This window comes from Chrysemys picta, unplaced genomic scaffold, assembly GCF_011386835.1.
Source record: "Chrysemys picta bellii isolate R12L10 unplaced genomic scaffold, ASM1138683v2 scaf72, whole genome shotgun sequence".
In the NCBI taxonomy this organism is placed as follows: Eukaryota; Metazoa; Chordata; order Testudines; family Emydidae; genus Chrysemys; species Chrysemys picta.
The window spans coordinates 81,775-104,031 of NW_027052779.1; the positions used below are offsets into that span (position 1 = coordinate 81,775).

Here is a 22,257-nt window from a genome sequence, read left to right on the forward strand (position 1 = left end):
CCTATGCAGGGTTCTCGCAGGAAGCACAAATATCATCGCTCACCTTGGGTGCTAAAATGCCTAGTTATGGCACTGATATACATATTGCTCTTTCATGAGCATAAGAAATTCAAACAGCAGTAGCTCAGCACTTTGCCTCCACTCACAAATCATTAATCTTCCAGAGGAACGTCTCTGGAGAGTTGTGCTGCTGCTTGTGTGACAGATTAGCATCAACACTTCACACAGTGACCATCAGTTAATGTTGAGGTAATAAGCATAAATAGTGTTTGAGATAAAGTCACAAGGTCAGAAGTAGATATGATTGTACATAGGTGCAGGACCTAAGGGTGTAGGGGGTGCTGTAGCCCCACGTGGTTTTACCCATGGCTCCAGTCGCGGCCCCCAATGTGGGGTCCCAGATGCTGAGTCCGTGCCACATCTTCACTGACGGCCCAATACCCACGGTCTAATGTTTCATCCACATCCAGGACTCCACTTCTGTCCCCATGTCAGCTCCAATAGTGGCCCCAGCCTCAGCCTCCTTACCCCATCCGGGTCTCCCTCTCCCGGATACAAGGCCCTGCTCCCGGCACTAGCGTTGGGGGAAGAGGGGCAAGGGAGGAAGAGGGCTGGCTTTCAGCACCCCCACTATTAAAAGTGATTGAGCAGCACTGTGGTTGTATTTTTCTAAATCAGGTGCAAGTGAGAATGAGCCGGCTGGTGAGAAAAAGGATACGGACACAAAGATGGATGATGAAGCCCACAGAAAAGAACCAGAAAATGTATTAGGTATGTCAAGGTTCCTTCCCCACTCTGAACTTTAGGGTACAGATGTGGGGGACCTGCATGAGAAGCTCTAAGCTCAGTTAACAGCTTAGATCTGGTCTGGCTGCCACCACTCCCAAGCACTAATTCCCTTCCCTGGGTAGCCTTGAGAGACTTCACCAATTTCCTGGTGAACACAGATCCAACCCCCTTGGATCTAAAAAACAAGGAGAAATTAATCATCCTCCCTCCTTTCTCCCACCAACTCCTGGTGGATCCAGATCCAATCCCCTTGGAACTAAAAAACAAGGAAAAATCAATCAGGTATTAAGAAAAAGGCTTTTAATTAAAGAAAAGAAAAGAAAAAGAAAACCCTCTGGGAGAGATTAGCATACCAGCTGCTCTCACAGACAAGAGATTCCAAATAGAGAGGATGTTCCCCTGGGCAAAAACTTAGTTACACAAAAAAAATACCCAAATACCCAATTTGACTATTCCTCTAATTGCACAAGACAGGTTACAAAGAAATAAACATAAACCTATTTATTTCCTTCACTAATACTCACTACTTAATAAGAGGCTGAATTCTGGAGCTTTCCCACTCCGGTCCAAAGTGAAAACTGACTAGATAAAGGGAACTTCCCTCCTTCCCTTTAAACCATCTTGTCCTCCCATTGGTTCCTCTGGTCAGGTGTCAGCTAGGCTAGGTGAACTTCTTAACCCTTTATAGGTAAAAGAGTCATTAACCCTTAACTATCTGTTTATGACAAGGTACAAGAAAATAATCTCTATTTTCTCTCTGAAATATGTTTTTCTTCCAATTCTCAACACAGTTGTATCCATCAGGGCTGTAACCAGGGTTGGTTGAGGGGGCAGCTTCCCAGGGTGCAAAGCCAAAGGAGGTGGAAAAATGGACAGAGAAAAAAGGGAAGGGGTAGAGTCCTGCAGAGGGACCGGGATCCTGTGGGTCATGTTATCATATCACACTATACCGGTGCAACCCTTTCTTCTGTGTTTCTGCTGGCAATGGTGCTGCCTTCAGAGCTGAGCACCCTTCCAAAACCCACTGCTCTCCAGCCACCCAGCTCTGAAGGCAGCACTGTCGCCAGCAGCAGCGCAGAAGTAAGGATGGCAATACCATACCAAGTCACCCTTACTTCTGTGCAGTTGCTGGTGGTGACGTTGTCTTCAAAGCTGGGCATTCATGTCGCCTGCAGCATGGGATTTTTATTTATTTAATCCCACTCCTGTATCATCCCCACAATACCCACTCCCACATTGTTGTTTAATTATTGTCTTCTTCACACTATTATGGCAGTTGGTTCTGCAGGACCCACAGTATGCTAGTACTGCTTCAGAATGCCCTGGGATTCCACACGTCCCACAAGAACTGCAATTATAACAGTGGCAGCAGGATAAAAATTCAACAAACAATGCGGGAGTGGGTGGAGTCAGAGTGGGTATTGTGGGGCAGGATGGCAACTGAAATAAAAATATAATCCTATGCAGGGCTCTAGCGGGGGGCATGGATATGATCGCTCACCTCGTGTTTTCAAAATGTATAGTTAAGGCACTGGTATCCATATTGCAAGCTCTTTCATGAGCATAAGAGTTTCAAACAGCAGTCGCTCAACACTCTGCCTCCACTCACACATCATTAAGTTTCCAGAGGAACGTCTCTGGAGAGTTGTGCTGCTGCTTGGGTGACACATTAGCATCAGCACTTCACACAGTGGCCATCAGTTATTGTTGAGGTGATAAGCGTAATTAGTGTTTTATAAAATGTTACAAGGTCAGGGGAAGTTATGGTTGGACATTGGTGCAGGAACTACGGGTGTGGGGGATGCTGCAGCCCTACGAAATTTTATGCATAGCTCCACTCCTGGTCCCAAACATGGGGTCCTGGATTTTGGGTCCGTGCCCAGGTCTTCGCGGATGGCCCCACGCCCAAGGCCAAAGATGGCACCCACACCCGGGGCTCCACTCCTGGCCCTGTGCTAGCCCCAACTGTTGCCCCAGCCTCAGCCTCTTTACCCCATTCGGGTCTCCTCCTCCCGGAGACAAGTCCCTTCTCCCGGCACCAGCGATGGGGGAGGCGGGGGGAGAGGTGTAAGAGGGCTGGATTTTAGCATCCCCACTATTAGAAGTGATAGAAAAACACTGTGGTCGTATTTTTCTAAATCTGGTGTAAATGAGAATGAGCCGGCTGGTGAGAAAAAGAATACAGACAAAGAGATAGATGATAAAACCCACACACAAGAACTAGAAAATTTACCAGGTACAAGAAAAAAATTTAAACTTTTTTTTTTTTTTTGATGTTTGTTACATTCATTCAGTCCTTGGTAAAATATAATTTGTTGATTTCCATTAACAATTTTCCCTAATAATATTGAAAATAAAGTAGACATAATTAACAACTTTTGTTATTGATTTATTTAAATTATGTTACTGCTATTCACCGTAACTGGTTTTTATTTATTAGTACAACACAATACTGCAACTATCGTTATTTCAACTGAATAAAGAATGGTTGCGTAAATGTGTGTGCGTAGCAGGCAGGGCCGGCTCCAGGCACCAGCTTAACGGCCAATGGAGAGGGGCGGCATATACAGCAATTCGGCAGCGGCAGGTCCCTCACTCCCTCTCTCAGCGAAGGACCTGCCCACGAATTGCTGCCGCCGATCGCGGCTTATTTTTTTTCCTGAATTGCCACCGCCCATCGCGATCGTGTTTTTTTTCTTTTTTCCCCGAATTGCTGCCGCCCATTGCAAAAATGCTGGAACCGGCACTGGTAGCAGGATAGAGGGCTATAGGATGACTGAGAATGAGAGAGGTGAAGGAATAATATTCTGTAATAACACGAGGAAAGCCAGAGCAAAGGTGGGTTAGTCTGTAGCTAGGGAATATATTGAATGGGGTTTTTTTTGTTTTTTTTTCTGCAGTTGCTTTTAATTTTTTTTCTGCACAAACTACTAGTTTGTATATTATGTCGAATATGTGATGTCACAGTGCATGATATGGGTCACAGCTGAAAACGTCAAACTCAGGTCAGGCTGTTAAAAAACAGGGCAGTTGCACCCTCCTGGTGGCATATTCTATAATTAGATTTAGCCTAAGCAGCAATCAGTGTGTACTCCTTTATTGCTACAGTAGCTTAACATGGATTCACAAATAGTCTATCTTTAGACAATCCAGCCCCTGGCTTGCCACCCAGACAAACTGAATTTATGTGCTGAATGATTTTTTAAAACCAGAAATCACACATATTAAGTTCTTCCAACTCTAAAGAGCCAGACACTCACCCCAGGTCAATATGTATTTCAGGATCTCATCAAATATCACGTTGCAAGCAACCCAGGGGTGAAAGTAACTTAAAGTACTTACTGGTATGCCGGAGTCCTGAGTGGGGGTGTGGCCTCAATGGGAAGAGGCGGGGCCTCTCAAGATTTAAAGGCCCTGGGCTCTGGAGGGCTGTGGCTGGGAGCCCCAGGACCTTTAAATCACCCCGGAGCTACCAGCTGCAGAGGTGGCTGGGAGCCCCGGGGCTCTGGGGTGAATTAAACGGCCCAGGGCTCTGGACGCCACAGAACTCTGGGCCCTTTAAATCACTGCAGGAGCCCTGCCAACGCCACCCCCGGGCAGCAGGGCTCAGGCAGGGATTTAAAATGCCCGGTGCTCCTGCCTTTCCAGGGAGCCCCAGGCCCTTTAAAGTACCACCCAAGCCCTGCTGCTGGAGCTCCAGCGGCACTTAAAGGGCCTGGGGCTCCCCACAGCAGCTGGAGCCTTAGGCTGTTTAAATCACCACCAGGGAAGCCGGTCCAGTCTGGCAGAGCGTACCAGACCGTACCGGCTTACTTACTTTACTAAAGATTGCTTCAGAAGTGAAACTAGAGATTTATTAATAAAAAAACAAAAGAAGAAAATTATTAAAAGATTAAAGTGAATCATACATTACAGTTGACTTCAGTCTATAGATCAGGATAATGGCAGTCATGTTAAATCTGCAAGTTTGCAGTAAGTATCTCAGGTACATCTAAACAATTGGAAACTTCAGTCCATTGTTCGGGCTCCCTTTTGTTAGAAATCATAGTCCAGAGATGTGGAACAGGAAAGAGGCAAGGAGATGATGATCATAGTCTCCAATTTATGTCCCATGTCCACGTGCATGGAACGTTACTGTCTTAAGCATGGAGTCATGAATCACATGTTTATGTGCCCTGCTGTGTCATGAGGCATCCATTGTCCACATGCTCTGTGATGCGTCCATGGGAGGGGCCCACTGGAAGAGTTGATTCTCCTTAATGGCCCATCAACACATGGCTGGCTAGTCTTGATGTAAATCTGTCTTGTGGGTGTTACCCAGGAACACATGTTTAGTAACAAGCATACAGCAAAATTTCATAACTTCATACACAATGGTGATACACACATTTAAACAGGATAATGATACTTAGCAGATTATAACTTTTCCAGTGATACCTTAAAAGGCATACTTCATACACGATTTATTGCAATTTTGTAACAGTGGTGACTATATTGGTGAAGGTTTCACACGTGGTTGTAAATATCTAACATCAATGTGTACTGTAGGTTACTCTTTCAAACAAACTTGCTATGACTGAATGTGCAGAGGTATTATTGTCATTGGTAATAATGACAACAACACTGCTGCCCATTCAAAGATATAACAAGTTTAAAAGTTAAAATTAAATCATTGCTTCAGCCCTGGCACCTTTTTAATTAAAAATTAAGCATTGGCAAAGACCTGCTGCTTCTGAAACTATCAGGGCACTCTACCCAGAGGCAACTGTGCCTAAATACATCTTAACTTTGGAGGGTGTGTTTGGAAGCAATGGAAGTGGAAAGGATTTGATATTAACATTCTGGGCCACCTGCAAGGAACAGAGAGAGACTATTTGACACAGGAGAAGTTTTATCTTTGGGAACTCCCCAGTTCCTCCAGTGTGGAAAGAGAGAGGGAAATAGAAACAAGTGCAAAGACCCGAAGAGCTCTCCACTTGTGAGTAGGATGTGGGTTTTGCCAAGGGAGTTGAACATCACATTTGGCTGAATGAGGATAGGCCTTTCCAGGAAAGATCGAGGAGGCTAGAACCTGCCAGGGTCAAAGATGTTTGGAAATATACCCAGGAATTGAAGATGGCAGGAATCATCAGGAACTCTAAAAGTCCTTATGCCTCCCTGGCTGTTTTTGCCAGAAGAAAGAATGGGTATGTACACATGTGTGTAGATTATTGTACTTTGAATAGATGTACAATCCCTGTCCAGTATCCCACTCCAAGAGTGGATGATGCCTTAGACTGCCTAACAGGAAGCTGTTGGTTTTCCATTTTTTGGATCTGAGAAGTGGATACTATCAGATACCCATGGGACCAACTGACATGGAAAAGACAGCTTTCTTCTGTCCACTCAGATTCTACAAGTTTCTGAGAATGCCCCATGGAATATCTGGGGCTCCAGCCACATTCCAGAGATTAATGCAGAGGATGGTTGGGGACATGAACCTTCTGGAAGTCCTGGATTTGATAGTGTTCAGTCACACTTTGGAAGAGCACAAAGAAAGGTTGTTGAAAGTGTAGGACTTCCTACAGGAACAAGAGTTGAAACTCTCTCTACAAAAATGGCTAGTTCTGTCAGGAAAAATAAAGTATGTGGGGCATATCATCTCTCAAGATGGAGTTGCTGCAGATCCAGACAAGCTGGAAGCCTTGAGGACATAACCAAGACCCAATATCTTAAAAGAACTGTAGTTTCTTGGGGGTCTGCAAATATTATAGGCCATTTGGTGAGGGCTATTCTGCTCTTTGTCTTCAGTGAACTCACAAAGGTGTAGTCCCCACATAGGAAAATGTCAGGCTCTGCATCCAGATGCCAACTACTATAGAGTCAAAGAACGCTGTGGAGACTGTGAGAATGGTTTTCTGATGTTAATAGATGCCCTGACACACGCTTCTTTATTAGCTTTTGCTGATATTAAAAAAAAACATTACTACTAAACATTGATGCTAGCATGGAAGGACTTGGAGGAGTCTTCTACCAAGAATATCCAGATGGATGAAGGCTAGTTGACTATGCTGGTAGGGTCTAGCATCATCAGAGAAGAACTATCCAGTTTATACACTAGAGTTCTTAGGATTAAACATTTCAATAGGATGCTTTTGAACATGCATGGGACTCTCAGATCGATACAAAAGCACAAATGGAGCCAACATATTTGACAACTATTACATGCTTATAATTGTACCAGGAAAAATGTGTGATAGACTCATAAACTTTAAGGTCAGAAGGGACCATTATGATCATCTAGTCTGACCTCCCGCATGATGCAGGCCACAAAAGCTGACCCACCCACTCCTGGAATAATTCTCTCCCTTGACTCAGCTGTTGAAGTCCCCAAATCATGATTTAAAGACTTCAAGTCACAGAGAATCCTCCAGCCAGCAACCCCTGCCTCATGCTGCGGAGGAAGGCAAAAAACCTCCAGGGCCTCTGCCAATCTCCCCTGGAGGAAAATTCCTTCCCGACCCCAAATATGGCGATCAGCTGAACCCCGAGCATGCGGTCAAGATTCTCCAGCCAGACCCTCCGGAAAATGTTCTCTGTAGTAACTTTTAATATCCCATCATTGACCATCATTACTAATTACCAGCGATGGCACGTTATGTTGCACTCGATATGCTTATGAGTATAAATATGACATAACTGGAATATGCTTTATGAATGTTGGCTATGTACTTGTATCTCAATGTGTTTGATTCTAAGTAGCACCAGTGAAGCATTTGGCCAACTTATTGTGAAGGGACACTTCAGATTAAGTGCCCAATCAAGAAACACTTAACTGACACTGGACCTTGGTAGACTCCAATCCATAAATGAGGAGCCTTCCTGGGAATGTTCAAGGTAACATGTGAAAAATGGCTTCGGCCTGCAAAAAGCTGAATCGTTCATGGATATGTGACTTCCCCAGGTGGCTACAAACTCCATCTTGTTGCTGTGATTTTGCACAGAAGAACAAAGGGGTGTCCGCCCACAAGAGAGAGAATATAAACTGTACTGGAAGCCTCTCCATTAGGGGTCTTTGGCTGTCAGTTATGAAGAAATCCTCTAGTTAACACCTGAGGTGGACTAACAAGGATTGGGCCAAGGGAAAGGATTTGGCCCAGACTAGGAAGGAGTCCAGTCTGTGAAAGAAGTTTATTGGAACATCTGAGGGTGAGATTTCATCTGTAATCAGTTTCTTAATGTGTTAGGCTTAAACTTTCATGTTTTGTTTTATTTTGCTTGGTAATTTACTTTGTTCGGTCTGTTATTACTTGAAACCCCTTAAATCCTACTTTTTATACTTAATAAAATCACTTTTGTTTATTAATTAACCCAGAGTAAGCAATTATACCTGGGGGAGCAATGAGCTGTGCATCTCTCTCTATCAGTGTTCTAGAGGGCGGACAATTTATGAGTTTATCCTGTGTAAGCTTTATACAGAGTAAAACGGATATATTCAGGGTTTAGGCTCCCAGAAAGACTGAATACTGGGTGCCGGGAAAGTCTACTAGTACTACTTCCAGGTGATTGGGTTTGGATAAGAAACTTGGGAGTAAAAGGGAAGAACAAGCTGGCATACAGAAGGAATTCAGAACTCTATCAGGTCGTTCAGAAATCACCTGGGATTCCTGTATGTCAGCTCTGGAGAGAAGAAGGAAGGAGAGATGTCAGAACTCTTCACAAGAATCACTTATTGCCTATTGAGCGGTTCCGTTTCCTGAAAGTGAGCCTGTAAGAGAGATGGCAACTAAGTCCCGTGTCCCCAAGTCCTACCCATTGACCAAGCAAAAGTAGGTCTTGTTATTAATCTGCTGATGGGAGATGCCTTGGAATGGGCCTTGCATCTACTCAAACAAGTGAGCCCGACAGTATTGGACTGGGATGCCTTCGTGCAGGGATTTACTGCCATATTTGATGATCCCCACTGTGCCCACTCAGCAGAGATGGCTCTGCACAAACTCCAGTATGTGCAGATGCTGGTCTCCTACTATGCCGCCCACTTCCAGGGACTAGTCTCCAACACTAAGTGGAACAAGGAGGCCCAGCTCTACTAGTTCTGGTGAGGCCTATGTGAGGAGGTCAAGGATGAACTAGCTCGTGTGGAGGCCCTGACCAACTTAGATGCCTTTGTTGACCTCATCATATGCATCAAGAATAGGCTCAGTGAACAATATGAGGAAAGGCAGGGGTCTGAGTTACTAACTGGCCGGTGCCCCTTGACACCTGGATCCAAACTGGACCCCGAACCCATACAGCTGAATAGCTCTGAATGACATGAAACCCCTGAGGAATAAGAGTGCCCTCTTGGCCATGGGCTGTATTTCTACTGTGGAGGATCTGGCCATATTCTTGACAACTGCCCATCACCAGCTCTAGCATGACTCAATTTGGGAAATGACCATGCCCAGTCCTTTGTTGGGTTGGCCTGGGTGAACCCTGAGATAATGCCTTCCTTCCCCTCACTGAGGCATGCCCCACACATGGTGAGCACTCTCCGCACCTTAAGGTCCAGGTCTGCCTCTATGTTTCAGGGGAACCTCACCAAATTCAGCCACAGTGGCACTGGTGGATTCCAGGGCAGCGGACAACTTCAAAGATGCTGATACAGTCCTAGCTGGGGGATTCCAGTTCAACCTAAGATTGTCCATCACCTAGTGGAAACTATAAATGACTCACTCCTGTCATGAGGGACCAATGACACAGGAGATCATACCTCTGGAAGTTCCCATTTATCCCAAATGGCAAGTCCTTCGGTTTGGAATGATCTTCTCACCACACTTCCCCATAATCATTGGCATTTTTGGGGGGGGGGCTGGTGGCTCATGATCCACACGTCCTTTGGTATAGCACCAGGTGAGATTCTGCTCCAATTTCTGCCAGCAAGTCTGCCTATACTCACTATCTGATGAATCCCAGAACCAACACACTTCCCCAGATCCTGGCCATAGGTCAGAGGGGACCACCAGAGTTGACTCCAGTACTGCCCCCCAAATACAGCAACTAGGATGACATCTTTGAGAATAAGAATGTTGACACCCTACCACCACCAATGATGGTCACCTACTACAAAACAGGCCCAACGAAGAAAGTAACAGAACACCACTAGCGGTCACCTACAGCTCCCAACTAAAACTTCTCCAGCGCATCATCAACGATCTGCAACCTATCCTGAAGGACAATCCCTCACTCTCACAGACTTTGGGAGACAGGCCAGTCCTCACTTACAGACAGCCCCCCAACGTGAAGCAAATACTCAGCAGCAACTATACACCTCACAGCAAAAACACTAACCCAGGGACCAAACCCTGCTACAAACCCCGGTGCCAACTTTGTCCACATATCTATTCAAGGGACACCATCACAGGACCTAACCACATCAGCCACACCATCCAGGGCTCGTTCAGCTGCACATCTACCAAAGAGATATATGCCATCATGTGCCAGCAATGCCCCTCCGCCATGTACATTGGCCAAACCAGACAGTCACTACGCAAAGAATAAATGGACACAAATCTGACATCAGGAATCATAACATTCAAAAAACCAGTAGGAGAACACTTCAATCTCTGTAGTCACTCAATAACAGACCTCAAAGTGACAGTTCTTCAACAACAAAAACTTCAAAAACAGACTCCAACATGAAGCTGCAGAACTGGAATTAATTTGCAAACTAGATATCATCAGATTAGGCCTGAATAAAGACTGGGAGTGGTTAGGTCATTATAAAACCTAAACTTAATTTCCCCAATACTAATTTCTCCCTATTGTTACTCACACCTTCTTGTCAACTGTCTGTAATGGGCCACTTTCTTACCACTTCAAAAGTTATTTTTCCTCCCTTAGTATCCTGCTGTTAATTGATTTCTCGTTAGTCTGATTGATAAAGCAACCCCCATCCTTTTATGTATTTATACCTGCTCCTGTATCTTTTACTTCATACATCTGATTAAGTGGGTTCTAGCCCATGAAAGCTTATGCCCAAATAAATTTGTTAGTCTCTAAGGTGCCCCAAGGACCCCTCATATTTTTTGCTGATACAGACTAACATGGCTACCACTGAACCCTGTCTCCATGAAGCAGTGTACATGGTTGGGCCCCTGGAGAACTGTGCAGCAGGCTACTGGTTCATTTTTGTCATAGTAGGCTAAACAACCAGGTACACAGTACCATTATGAATGCACAGTGGCTGCTAAACTTGTGAAAATCGTTGCTCAGCTCGGGGTGCCACTGGAAATCTTAACTGATCAGGCAACGAACTGTATGTCCCAGAGGATTAAGCAACTGTGCCAGTTGTGGAAAATCAAGGTTCTCAGGACCTCTATTCTCCACCCCCAAAAATATGGCTGGTGGAAAGATTTCAATGGAACACTAAAGACAATGCTCTGAAAATTTGCCCTTACAGATATCCAGCACTGGGCCCAGGGGCACCGGAACAGAGGCAGCCAGGGGGCCATTCCCCCCATCACTTTTAAAAGTGGGAAGGATATGCCCTCTCACTTTTTTCCTGCATTAAGGGGGAGCAATGGGGTGGGAGGGGTAGGAGCAGGAGGGGCCTCAGGGAAATAGGCGGCAAGGGGGTGGGACCTCAGGGGAAGAGGTGGCATGGGAGCTGGAAGAGGCTGAGCAGGGACAGGGCCACAGTCTGGATTCTGGTAGGCCCCTCCACATACTTTTAGGGAACTTCTGACACTCCTGCCTGGGAACAGTTACTCCCTCCTCTCCTGTTCACCATACCAGAAGTCCCTCAGTCCTCCACTGACTTCTCACCTTTTCAATTGTTATATGAAAGGCAACCTCAAGGGATTTTAGGCCTCATTCAAGAAATGTGGGAGGAACCATCTCCAGCCAGTAATGCAGCACAATATGTCCTGGACCTATGGGAGATGCTTGATGCCCTGGGCTCATTTGCCAGGGAGAAGCTTCTACATGCCCAGAACATACTGGAAGCTGCCTATAATAAAAGGACTCACCTCTGAGAGCTCCAACCTGGTGATGGGTTTCTCCTGTTATTACCTAGCTACAAGTCAAAAATCCTAGCCCACTGGCAAGGGTCCTATGAAGTGCTGCAGCTAGTGTGGATGCTGAATTATGAAATCCAACAACCAGACAAGCAAAAGGTACACCAAATCTGCCATGTGAATCTTTTAAAATTGTGGAAAACCCGAGAAAGTCTACTAATAGCCCTCTACCTACCTGAACCTGAATTAGGTCTACAGGTTGCTGAGGTCCCAAAGTCAGGGATGGTCAAGATTGGAAACAACCTAACCCCAGACTGGAGAACCCAGGCTCAATAGGTGATCCGTGCCTTCTCTTCCATATTTTCTACCCAGCCTGGATGGACCCATTTATTAACTCATAACATCCAGACAGAACTGGTGCTTAAAGTCAGAGAACATCCTCAACCCCTTCCCCAGAAGTTGAGGGAAACTACAAAGTAAGAACTCTGATCAGTGCTAGAACTGGGAGTAATCAAGGAATCATTCAGCGACTGGAAAAGCCCTGTAGTGTTGGTCTCCAAGCCTGATGGGACTACCCGGTTTTGTATTGAATTCTAGAAGGTCAACAGAGTCTCAAAATGTGATGCGCACTCAATGCCTTGCACTGAAGAACTATTCAACTACCTAGAGAAAGCAGAATACATCACCACTCTGAATGTGATGAAGGGATATTGGCAGATCCCCCTCACACCACAGTCAAGGGAAAACGTAGCTTTTTACACTGCCTTTGGGCTGTTTCAGTTCCGGACAATGCCCTTTGGGTTACATGGGACCCTGGCCATGTTCTAGCAGCTAATGGACTAGTGTCACGGAGTATTGGGGGACTCAGGGCCCTGCACCCCCGGCCTCCTGCGATTCACCATGACTCTCAGCCAGCCAGTAAAGCAGAAGGTTTATTTGGATGACAGGAATACAGTCCAAGTCTTGCAGGCACAGACAATAGTGAGAACAGGCCCAGTTCGTCACAACTAGATCCTCCAACTCTATAGCCAATATGCTGCCATGTACCTAGACAACATCGTAGTCTACAGTTGAAACTGGTAGGACCACCTAAAACATATGATGGGTGTGCTATGATCTCTCCAGGAGGCCGACCTGACAGCAAATCCCACTAAATGTTTCATCATTGTCCAGGTGACGATCTAGCTCTGGTACACCTTAGAAAAGGCAGAGCATAACCCTTGGTCAATAAGCTCCAGGTCCTCCAGATGTGCCCCACACCTTCAAGGAAACAGGTACGCTGGCTTTTAGGACTGGTGGGGAACAACCATCAATTTATTTTGGGTTTCTCAACCATAGTGGCACGTCTCATTGACCTTCTCAAGAATGATAGCCCAAAGCAAATCCAGTGGACCAAAGCTTGTGAGGAGGCTTTTAAAGCCCTGAAGGCCCAGCTTTGCCAAGAACCCATTTTGTACATTCCCGACTTCACCAAAGATCTCCTGCTATGGACTGATGCATCGGACGTGGGTCTAGAAGCTGTTTTGTCCCAGGTTGTGGGAGGTGAAGAACACCCCATCTTATACATTAGTTGGAAGCTGTTCCCAAGAGAGTAAGCCACTGCAGTCAAGTGGGCTATGAACTCACTCTGCTATTTCCTACTATGCACTCACTTCACATTAGTCATCGCTACGTGTCATGAAAGATACTAACACCTGGATTATGAGATGGTACCTCTCCCTGCAGCCCTTTTCCTTCCACATTCAACACCGGGCTGGAAGAGCCCACCTGAATGCTGACTTCTTTACACAGGATGGATGAAAGTAGATGGGGGTGTGTGGACCCCAAATAGGTTCATGGGGTGGTGGAGAAATGTGTGATGAAGCAGAGAAACTTCCAGCCAACACAGCAGGGCTTAAAGAGAGACTTTGGGCCAAGCTAGCCTACACCCCATTATACATGCAGCCATGCCAGGTCTGGCAGGGGAGAAAAGGAGATAGCCTGGCTCGGTGCAGGGCTGACTGGCTACCTGAGGGGACAGGGCACTAATCAGATGGCCAAGACCAAGGGAGACTGCAAAGGGGTCCTAGGAGCCATCAGCACCTGATGTAACTGAGTAAGCAAACCCAGGGACATTATGGGGCTCGCCCTCCCCAATGTGTGGCTGTCCTGCCCCAAAGGAGCCTGGGACCATGGCAAGGCACCACCCAAGAGTCATAAGAAGGCCCTATGGGAAGCAGGCTGCCCAGCAAATTGGAACAAGGGGCCATGCCCTAAACTGAACAGACTGGTAGGATGTAGCCCAGAGAAGTGGATCCTGACTCTCTGCTCGGAGGGCCCCGCCTCATTCAGGGGTTGACACAGACATGGCCCTTGGCTGAGACCCAGTGGAAAGGGAGGGTCTGGGTCCCCCTAACCCTATGATCTTAATGACTGAGGCTCCACAAACAAGCAGGGGGCTGAGAGCCACACACTCTAACCACTAGGCTGCCCAACCCTCCAAGCTGCCTGTTACAGTTTTATCTACGTTAAAAGCAGCACTTTAAAGATTACTGTTAGTTTGCTTTTTAAAGCTTTACCTAAGTGAAGGGCCCAGAATACCAAAAACAAACAAAATTACACCAAAAAACCCTGCTTTTAAGACTTATTCCTTGTAAACTGTAAAGTCCAGGGTAAGTATAACACTCACAAGTATAGGTTTTTTACAATTAAAAAAAAAATAAAAGCCAAAAGCCAGAGCTTTGACTGCATGAAGTTCAGCACTGTATGTCTACACTACCCGCCATTCCGGCGGGTAGCAATCAATCTATCGGGGATCAATTTATTGTGTCTAGTGTAGACACGATAAATCGATCCCCAATCGCTCTTCCGTCAATTGCTGTACTTCAGCTCGGCGAGAGGCAGAAGCAAAGTCAACGGGGGAACTGCGGCCGTTGATCCCGCGCCGCAAGGACACGAAGTAAGTCAATCTCAGATACGTCGCCTTCAGCTACGCTATTCTCGTAGCTGAAGTTGCGTATCTTAGGTCTGGTCTACACTACCCGCCTGAATCGGCGGGTAGAAATCGACCTCTCGGAGATCGATTTATCGCCTCCCGTCGGGACGCGACAATCGATCCCAGAATCGGCGCTCAAACTCCACCAGTGGAGGTGGGAGTAAGCGCCACCGACAAAAAGCGGCAGAAGTCGATTTTGCCGCCGTCCTCACAATGGGGTAAGTCGGCTGCAATATGTCGAATTCAGCTACGCTATTCACGTAGCTGAATTTGCGTATCTTAAATCGACTCCCCGCTGTAGTGTAGATGTACCCTTAGATCTATTCCCCCCCCCCAGTGTAGACCAGGCAGAGTGTAACCCCTAACACCGTTATCTGAAGAAACGGACCCAAACCCACCCCCTTTTCCCCCTCCTCATTTTCTGACTCATTTAAAATTTAGAACGGTCATCTTAATGTTCTTTTCATAAACCGACAGTGTATAATCATATCAAATAAAAGGTTTTAAAGAAACTTAAAAGTTTACTAAGTAAAACAGGAGATGGGGATAAGAGAGCTGTCCTGAGTTACAGGGGAATACTGATTGTTGACTGAAATCTTTTCTAGTGAAACAGTTTTATAGTTAGCCATTCTCATACTTTAGCATGGGCAAGTGTTTGTCATACAGAAACATTTTACCAGACATTGTCTTCCCCATGCATAGGGCTTGTACATATAATGAATAAGATGAATAAAACAAAAAAAAAAAGAGGGAATTACATGTTTGAAGACATTTGTAGCAGCACCTGCAAAGCAAAAATAAAAAAAACTGTTTATCATCACATTCAAGGGGCCCTAGAGAATTATTTTTCTATTTTTATATAACACTTAATATTTTACTTGTATACAAGCTGTAACAATATATGGTTTACAGCATTACATAATACAAGCCAGTAGATGAGAAACTAGAGCAATTACTGAAAACAGAGGTATTATGATAATTAAAGCCCTAATGTAGAAGATCTGGACAGAAAGTTAATAGGCACATCTGAGGGGAAAAAGGCATGATTTAAGAGGGGTTCTGGACTACTTTGCAATGACCCAGATGCCCCACTGCCTATATTCCTCATGGACAAGCACACAGAGTCTCTTGTTAGAGGAACAGACCATCCATCCCAACAGCCCATCACATCCTACAGTGACACAGACAGAAGTTCCTCCTTATTTAAGGAGGGAGACCTCAGTAAATATGTAGGGTCTTGTACAGGATGGTACTCGAGGTGGCGAGCCCCTCCTGCCACTTGCACTGCCATGACTACACAGCTATGTTTGATCAAGCTAACATGCTAGAGCTAATGTGGGCATGTCTCTTCAAGCGAGGAATCTTACCCCCAGCTGAAAGTGTTGTCATATCCTCAGTGTTATTGTCCAACACTGGGTTTTTGGCCTGGGCTCCTTCTTGTCTCTTCCAGAAGACAGACGAAGAATCCCCAGACTGGGGGCAATCCTGATCTGGCCTGGGTGTGAGTGGGGAAACGTCCCAAGTGGGGCAGGAGACAAACTGTGGAAAGGGAAGGAAAATTCACAAAATGGTTAGCTGGGGCCAGGGAAAATCCTAGCGTGTACCAAAGGAAGAGGTAAGCTGAGAGACAGAGGAAAGGAGACTGTAGATGGAATTACTATGAAAAACGCTAAAGGTCTGCCATATATTAAATCCGTCAAGAGTTGTAGAGCTCAAATGCTATGCCCTATAGTGCATCATTGACCTGAGCTGACTTTTCATGTGCTGCAGTGTGCACTCCCAATCCTGGCAGGTGATGTGGCACCACCCTTGTGGGTGTCTAGTGCCCCTGGCAGCCCTGGACTTGCGTGACTCCGCACCTGCTACTGACACTTGGAGGGGGAACTGAACAGTGCTATTCTGCACTTCCCAGCATGTGTTTGATTTTTAAAATGGTGCCTTCTCTCTGCATTTCCATGCTGTTGATCCTTTAGCTGTTTGGGGAAATACTCTGTTCCCCTAGGGATTTGTCGTGTCTGAAAATTCAGTGAGCTGTTTGCCTGTTGAGATGGTGTGAAATCAGTCCTGCCTCCTACTGCGCCTTATCCCCCTACTGCACCTAATCCCTGCAGTGTACCTGCTTGGCTGGCTCAGTCTGTTTTCTCACTTACAGATCAATTCCACCCAGGACCAATGGCCTCAGAAACGCTCATGGAGGAGCCCATGTGCCTCATTCAGAACAGCACCAGGGGGGCCCTGCAGGTGAACCCCCAGGCTGTGAAGATCCTGGAGGGCATCACCCAGCCAGTGGTGGTGGTGGCCATTGTGGGGCTGTCCCGCACGGGCAAATCCTACCTCCTGAATTCTTTGGCTGGCAAGAGAAAAGGTGAGAGACCTGGAGTCATGTGCCCTCTCCTGAGTTATTTCCTGCTACTCTCTGGGGCTCATAGTTACCTCGGGCAGGTGTACTGTGTGTGTTTATATGAAATCCATCCTCTCTTCCCAGGGTTCTCGCTGGGCTCCACAATCCAGTCACACACCCAAGGCATCTGGATGTGGTGTGTGCCCCACCCTGGAAAACCTGACCACATCCTGGTGCTGCTGGACACCGAAGGGCTGGGGGGTGTGGAGAAGGTGAGCTGACTTTTGCTGTGTGATGAAAACAGGTACTACCATACGGTGAAGAGGTCACATTGGTTCCTAGATACACAGACGCAAACTTCGTCTGCTTTTAGAAGTTTCATTTTCCCTCTCATGTTTCAGAGGCATCTGATATTTATCCTCTAGCTTTACTGTGCTGCAGAAATGACTGAACTCAGAGGGACCCAAGAACATGAAAAATGCACTGGTCCAGGCAACAGCTCCTTAAAAAAGCACTAGTTCAAAATAACCAGAATACAATGTTTTCCCAAAATATTAAGGCAGAGATATTAAGCTGTGCTATAGTTAAGATTGATACTTGCTTACTGACAGGTTTCAGAGTAGCAGCCATGTTCATCTGTATCCGCAAAAAGAACAGGAGTACTTGTGGCACCTTAGAGACTAACACATTTATTTCAGCATAAGCTCTCGTAGGCTACAGCCCACTTCATCGGATGCTTAGAATGGAACACACAGCAAGAAGATATTTTTACATACAGAGAACATGAAAAGGTGGAAGTAGCCATACAACCTTAAGATGCCAATCGAGATGAGGTATCATCAGCAGGAGAAAAAAAAAAACTTTTGAAATGATAATCAAGATGGCCCATAGAAGGTGTGAGAATATTGTGACAAAGTTCCACCTCTATCTTGGTGGGTCCTGCACTTATTGGCAGATTTTCTTGCCTCAGAGATTCACCATGTGGTTTGGGGAACAACCCAGAGACCTTCCCCTCTGGAGGAGCCCACAGTCTAGGTCAATTGGGAGGAACCCAGGCCTGCCCTCTACTCCAGATTCCAGCCCAGGGCCCTGGGGACTGCAACTGTTTATAGTACCTCCTATAACAGCTGCATGACAGCTACAACTCCCTGGGCTATTTCCCCTTGGCCTCCTTCAAACACCTTCCATATTCTCACCACAGGACCTTCCTCCTGGTGTCTGATAACGCTTGTGGTCCTCAGTCCTCCAGCAACACACCCTCTCCTTGCATCTCTTGCTCCCAGCTCCTCACACTTGCACCACAAACTGAAGTGAGCTCCTTTTTAAACCCAGGTGCCTGCCTTAATTGATTCTAGAAGCTTCTTCTTAATTGGCTCCAGGTGTCCTAATTAGCCTGCCTGCCTTAACTGGTTCTAGCAGGTTCCTGATTACTCTAATGTAGCCCCAGCTCTGGTCACTCAGAGAACAGGAACCTATTCAGCTAGTGGCCGGGGTGGTTGCCTTTGACCAGATTCCTGTACCTCACTGGCCTGGAGGGAGGTAGGGAGAGAGCTGCTCCTCCTGCTGCTAGGCCCTGGGTTCTCATTACAACTGCTGTCTGTTGCTGCTGCTCCAGCTACTACCCTGGCTGGGCTAATCCCCCTCCATCTCTGCTACCTACTTGCTGGCTGCTAGATCCTCCCTCCCCCCCTTGATTGTTGCTATTCCAGATACAGCTCCTTGGGGGGGCCTGTTGGCCCACTCCCCAGAGGAGGGGAGGGAGGGAGCCAACGTTTCGTCTCATCAACGTTTACGCCCCGACATCGGGCCCGGAGAGGTTGCATTTTTATCAGCAGGTGTCCACCTTCCTCGGCACCTTGGATCCTCACGAGTGCCTGGTCCTGGGTGGGAACTTTAATGCCACCCTCGAAGAACGGAACTGCTCGGGGACCGAGCAGCACCCGGCCGCCGTGGACGTCCTCCGGGAGATCATCGAACATCACTACCTGGTGTACGTCTGGCGCGACCACCACCCGGATGACGTTTCAACGTTCACTTTTGTCTGAGTGGAAGTCCATCGGTCGCGCCACTCCCGGTTCGACCACATCTATTTGTCACGCTTCCATCTTTCACGGGCCCACTCCTCCAGCGTCCGGCCGGCCCCTTTTTCAGATCATCATTTAGCCACCGTGACAGCCTCTCTCTGCGCAGAGAGGCCGGAGCCAGCCTATTGGCACTTTAATAATAGCTTGTTGGAGGATGTGGGCTTTGTGGCGTCCTTCTGGGAGTTCTGGCTGGCCTGGCGAGGGCCGCGGCGTGCCTTTCCCTCGGCGCCGTGGTGGTGGGACCTGGGGAAGGTGCGCGCCCGGCTCTTCTGCCGTGACTACACCCGGGGTGCCAGCCGACGGAGGGATGCGGCGTTAGGGGAGTTGGAACGGGAGGTCTTAGAGCTGGAGAGGCGTCTGGCCGCCAGCCCCGGTGATCCATCCCTCTGCGGAGCATGCTGGGAGAAGCGGGAGGAAATGCGGACCCTCGAGGACCATCGGGCCCGAGGTGCCTTTGTTTGATCCCGCATCCGCCTCCTTCGGGAGATGGATCGTGGCTCCCGCTTCTTCTATGCCCTGGAGAAAAAGAGGGGGGCCAAGAAGCATGTCACCTGCCTTCTAGCAGAGGATGGTATCCCCCTCACGGATCCGGCGGAGATGTGCGGGAGGGCCAGGGCCTTCTAAGCACACCTTTTCTCCCAGGATCCGACCGATCCTAACGCTTGCAGAATGCTCTGGGATGGACGACCGAGACCGGCTGGAGCTGCCTTTTACTCTGGCAGAGTTCTTGGAAGCCCTCCGCCGCATGCCCACCAATAAATCTCCGGGCATGGATGGGCTGACCATGGAGTTCTAGCGCGTGTTTTGGGACGTCCTCGGCCCGGACCTTATCACCATCTGGGCCAAATCCTTGCAGGACGAGGTCCTCCCTCTTTCGTGCAGGCGAGCCGTGCTCGCCTTATTGCCGAAGAAGGGGGACCTCTGCGATTTACGGAATTGGCGTCCCATCTCACTCCTCAGCACGGACTATAAAGTCGTAGCGAAGGCCATCTCGCTGCGGCTAGGGTCCGTGCTGGCGGATGTGATCCACCCAGACCAGACCTACACCGTCCTGGGCCGCACCATCTTTGACAACTTGTATCTGGTCCGGGACCTCTTGGAACTCAGGTGTAGGGATGGTCTGTCGTTTGCCCTCCTGTCCCTGGATCAGGAGAAGGCGTTACCCGTGGTCCACCCTGTCGATCTCCTGGGCAAGCTGCGAGCGTTTGGCTTCGGGCCCCAGTTTGTGGGTTTTCTCCAGGTGCTGTACGCCTCTGCAGAGTATTTGGTCAGGCTCAACTGGACCCTGGACTCCTTTGGGCGAGGAGTACGTCAAGGGTGCCCCCTCTCGGGCCAGCTGTATGCTCTGGCGATCGAGCCCTTCCTCTGCAGGATGTTGACGGGGTTGGTGCTGCGGAAGCCGGAGCTGCGGCTGGTCCTGTCAGCGTACGCTGACGACGTGCTCCTCGTGGTCCAGGACCCGGGCGACTTGGTGCGGGTGGAGGCTTGCCAGACCATCTATTCGGCAGCCTCCTCCGCCTAGGTCAACTTCAGGCTGTCCGGTGGAGCGTGGGTCCGCTGCTCTATCTCGGCGTTTACCTTTCTGCCACGCATCCGTCTCCGCCGGAGAACTGGCTAGGTTTAGAGAGCAGGGTGTCGGAGCGGCTCCAGAAATGGACAGGACTGCTCCGGTGTCTCTCCCTTCAAGGGAGAGCACTGGTGCTCAATCAACTGGTCCTGTCCATGCTCTGGTACCGACTCAAAACCCTGGTCCTGGCCCCGGGTTTCCTGGCCAACCTCCGGACGTTGATTCTGGAGTTCTTTTGGCCAGGACTGCACTTTGTCTCTGCGGAGGTTCTCCATCTACCCCTGGAGGAGGGAGGGCAGGGCCTGAAGTGTTTGCATGCTCAGGTCCACGTCTTCTGCCTCCAGGCCCTGCAGAGGCTCCTTTATGGTGCAGGTAGTCCGGCGTGGAGAATATTGGCGCACGCCTTCCTGCGCCACTTCCGAGGGCTCCGATATGACCGGCAGCTCTTTTGTCTCCTTCCGAGAGACCTCTCCGGGCTGCCGGTCTTCTACCAAGACCACCTCTGGACCTGGAAACTGTTCTCAGTCACCAGGTCTGTGGCTCCCACCGTGGGGGCAGATCTCCTCGTGGAGCCCCTGCTACACAACCCCCAACTCCGTGTGCAGGTGGCGGAGTCCCCCATGGTGTGCCAGAGGTTGGTCCTGGCAGAAGTCACCAAAGTTTGGAGACCTCCTGGACTATGACGGGCGAGACTGGCTGGATCCCCTGACGCTCGCTCAGCGCATGGGGCTCTCCAGACCTCGTACTCCCCAGCGTGTGCTTCAGGAGGTGAGGGCCGCTTTACCACTCACTGTTTGGGAATATCTCGACCAGGTCCTGCGAGAGGGCACGCCCCGCCCACCTTTCACTCCGAGCCCTCCAGACCTTTTCATCAGGCCCCTGCCCCGTAGACCCAATCGCCCCCCCCGTCCCTTCGCCATGAGCCGGCTGCACGATCTGCAGCCGGTCCTGTTCTGGACCACGCCAAGGAAACATCTATACACGCTTGTGCTCCATGTTCTTCATGTCCTCACCCTTGCGTCCCACCCCGATACTAAGTGGCGGGACCTCCTGCCACCTCTGGAGGGTGAGGAACCCCGGTGGGCCAGCCTTTATTCTACTCTGATCCCGAAGCCCACCGGGGACCTAAGTTGGTCGCTCCTTCACGGAGCCGTGAGCACGGGAATGTACTTGGCATGGTTTACCCCTATCCCAGACACCTGCCCCTTCTGCAGCGTGAGGGAAACCCTGGTGCATGTTTACGTGGAGTGCGCCAGGCTGCAGTCCCTATTCCAGCTCCTCAAAGATATTTTGTTATGATTTTGGTTACTTTTCCCCTCATCTTTTTATTTATGCACTCCCTATCCGTCGCCCCACAAAGTTGCGGGACCTCCTGGTCAATCTCCTCCTGGCTCTAGCAAAACTGGCCATTTATAAAACCAGCGTGAGGAGGTTGGCTGATGGAGTCTCCTGTGACTGTGGGGCCTATTTCCGCTCCTCCGTTTGTTCAAGTATCCGGGCAGAATTCCTCTGGGCGGTGTCCACTG

General features: G+C 48.4%; 1 protein-coding gene and 1 long non-coding RNA gene across 3 annotated transcripts in view; one reads left to right on the forward strand and one right to left on the reverse strand.

The window, feature by feature from the left end:
* LOC135977905 (guanylate-binding protein 1-like) overlaps window positions 1–22,257 on the forward strand; it is a 130,556-nt gene that overhangs the window by 25,200 nt on the left and 83,099 nt on the right. For both annotated transcript variants that reach the window (XM_065579056.1, XM_065579057.1), the window contains 3 exons: window positions 679–771; window positions 16,892–17,104; window positions 17,225–17,352. In XM_065579056.1, coding sequence (XP_065435128.1) covers window positions 679–771; window positions 16,892–17,104; window positions 17,225–17,352 — 434 coding nt within the window. The remainder of the gene's footprint in view (window positions 1–678; window positions 772–16,891; window positions 17,105–17,224; window positions 17,353–22,257) is intronic.
* On the reverse strand, window positions 11,975–18,378 carry LOC135977908 (uncharacterized). Its single transcript, XR_010595340.1, has 3 exons — window positions 18,277–18,378; window positions 16,107–16,278; window positions 11,975–15,523 (listed from the first exon to the last, which is right to left on the reverse strand). It is a non-coding gene; the product is annotated as an uncharacterized LOC135977908 (long non-coding RNA).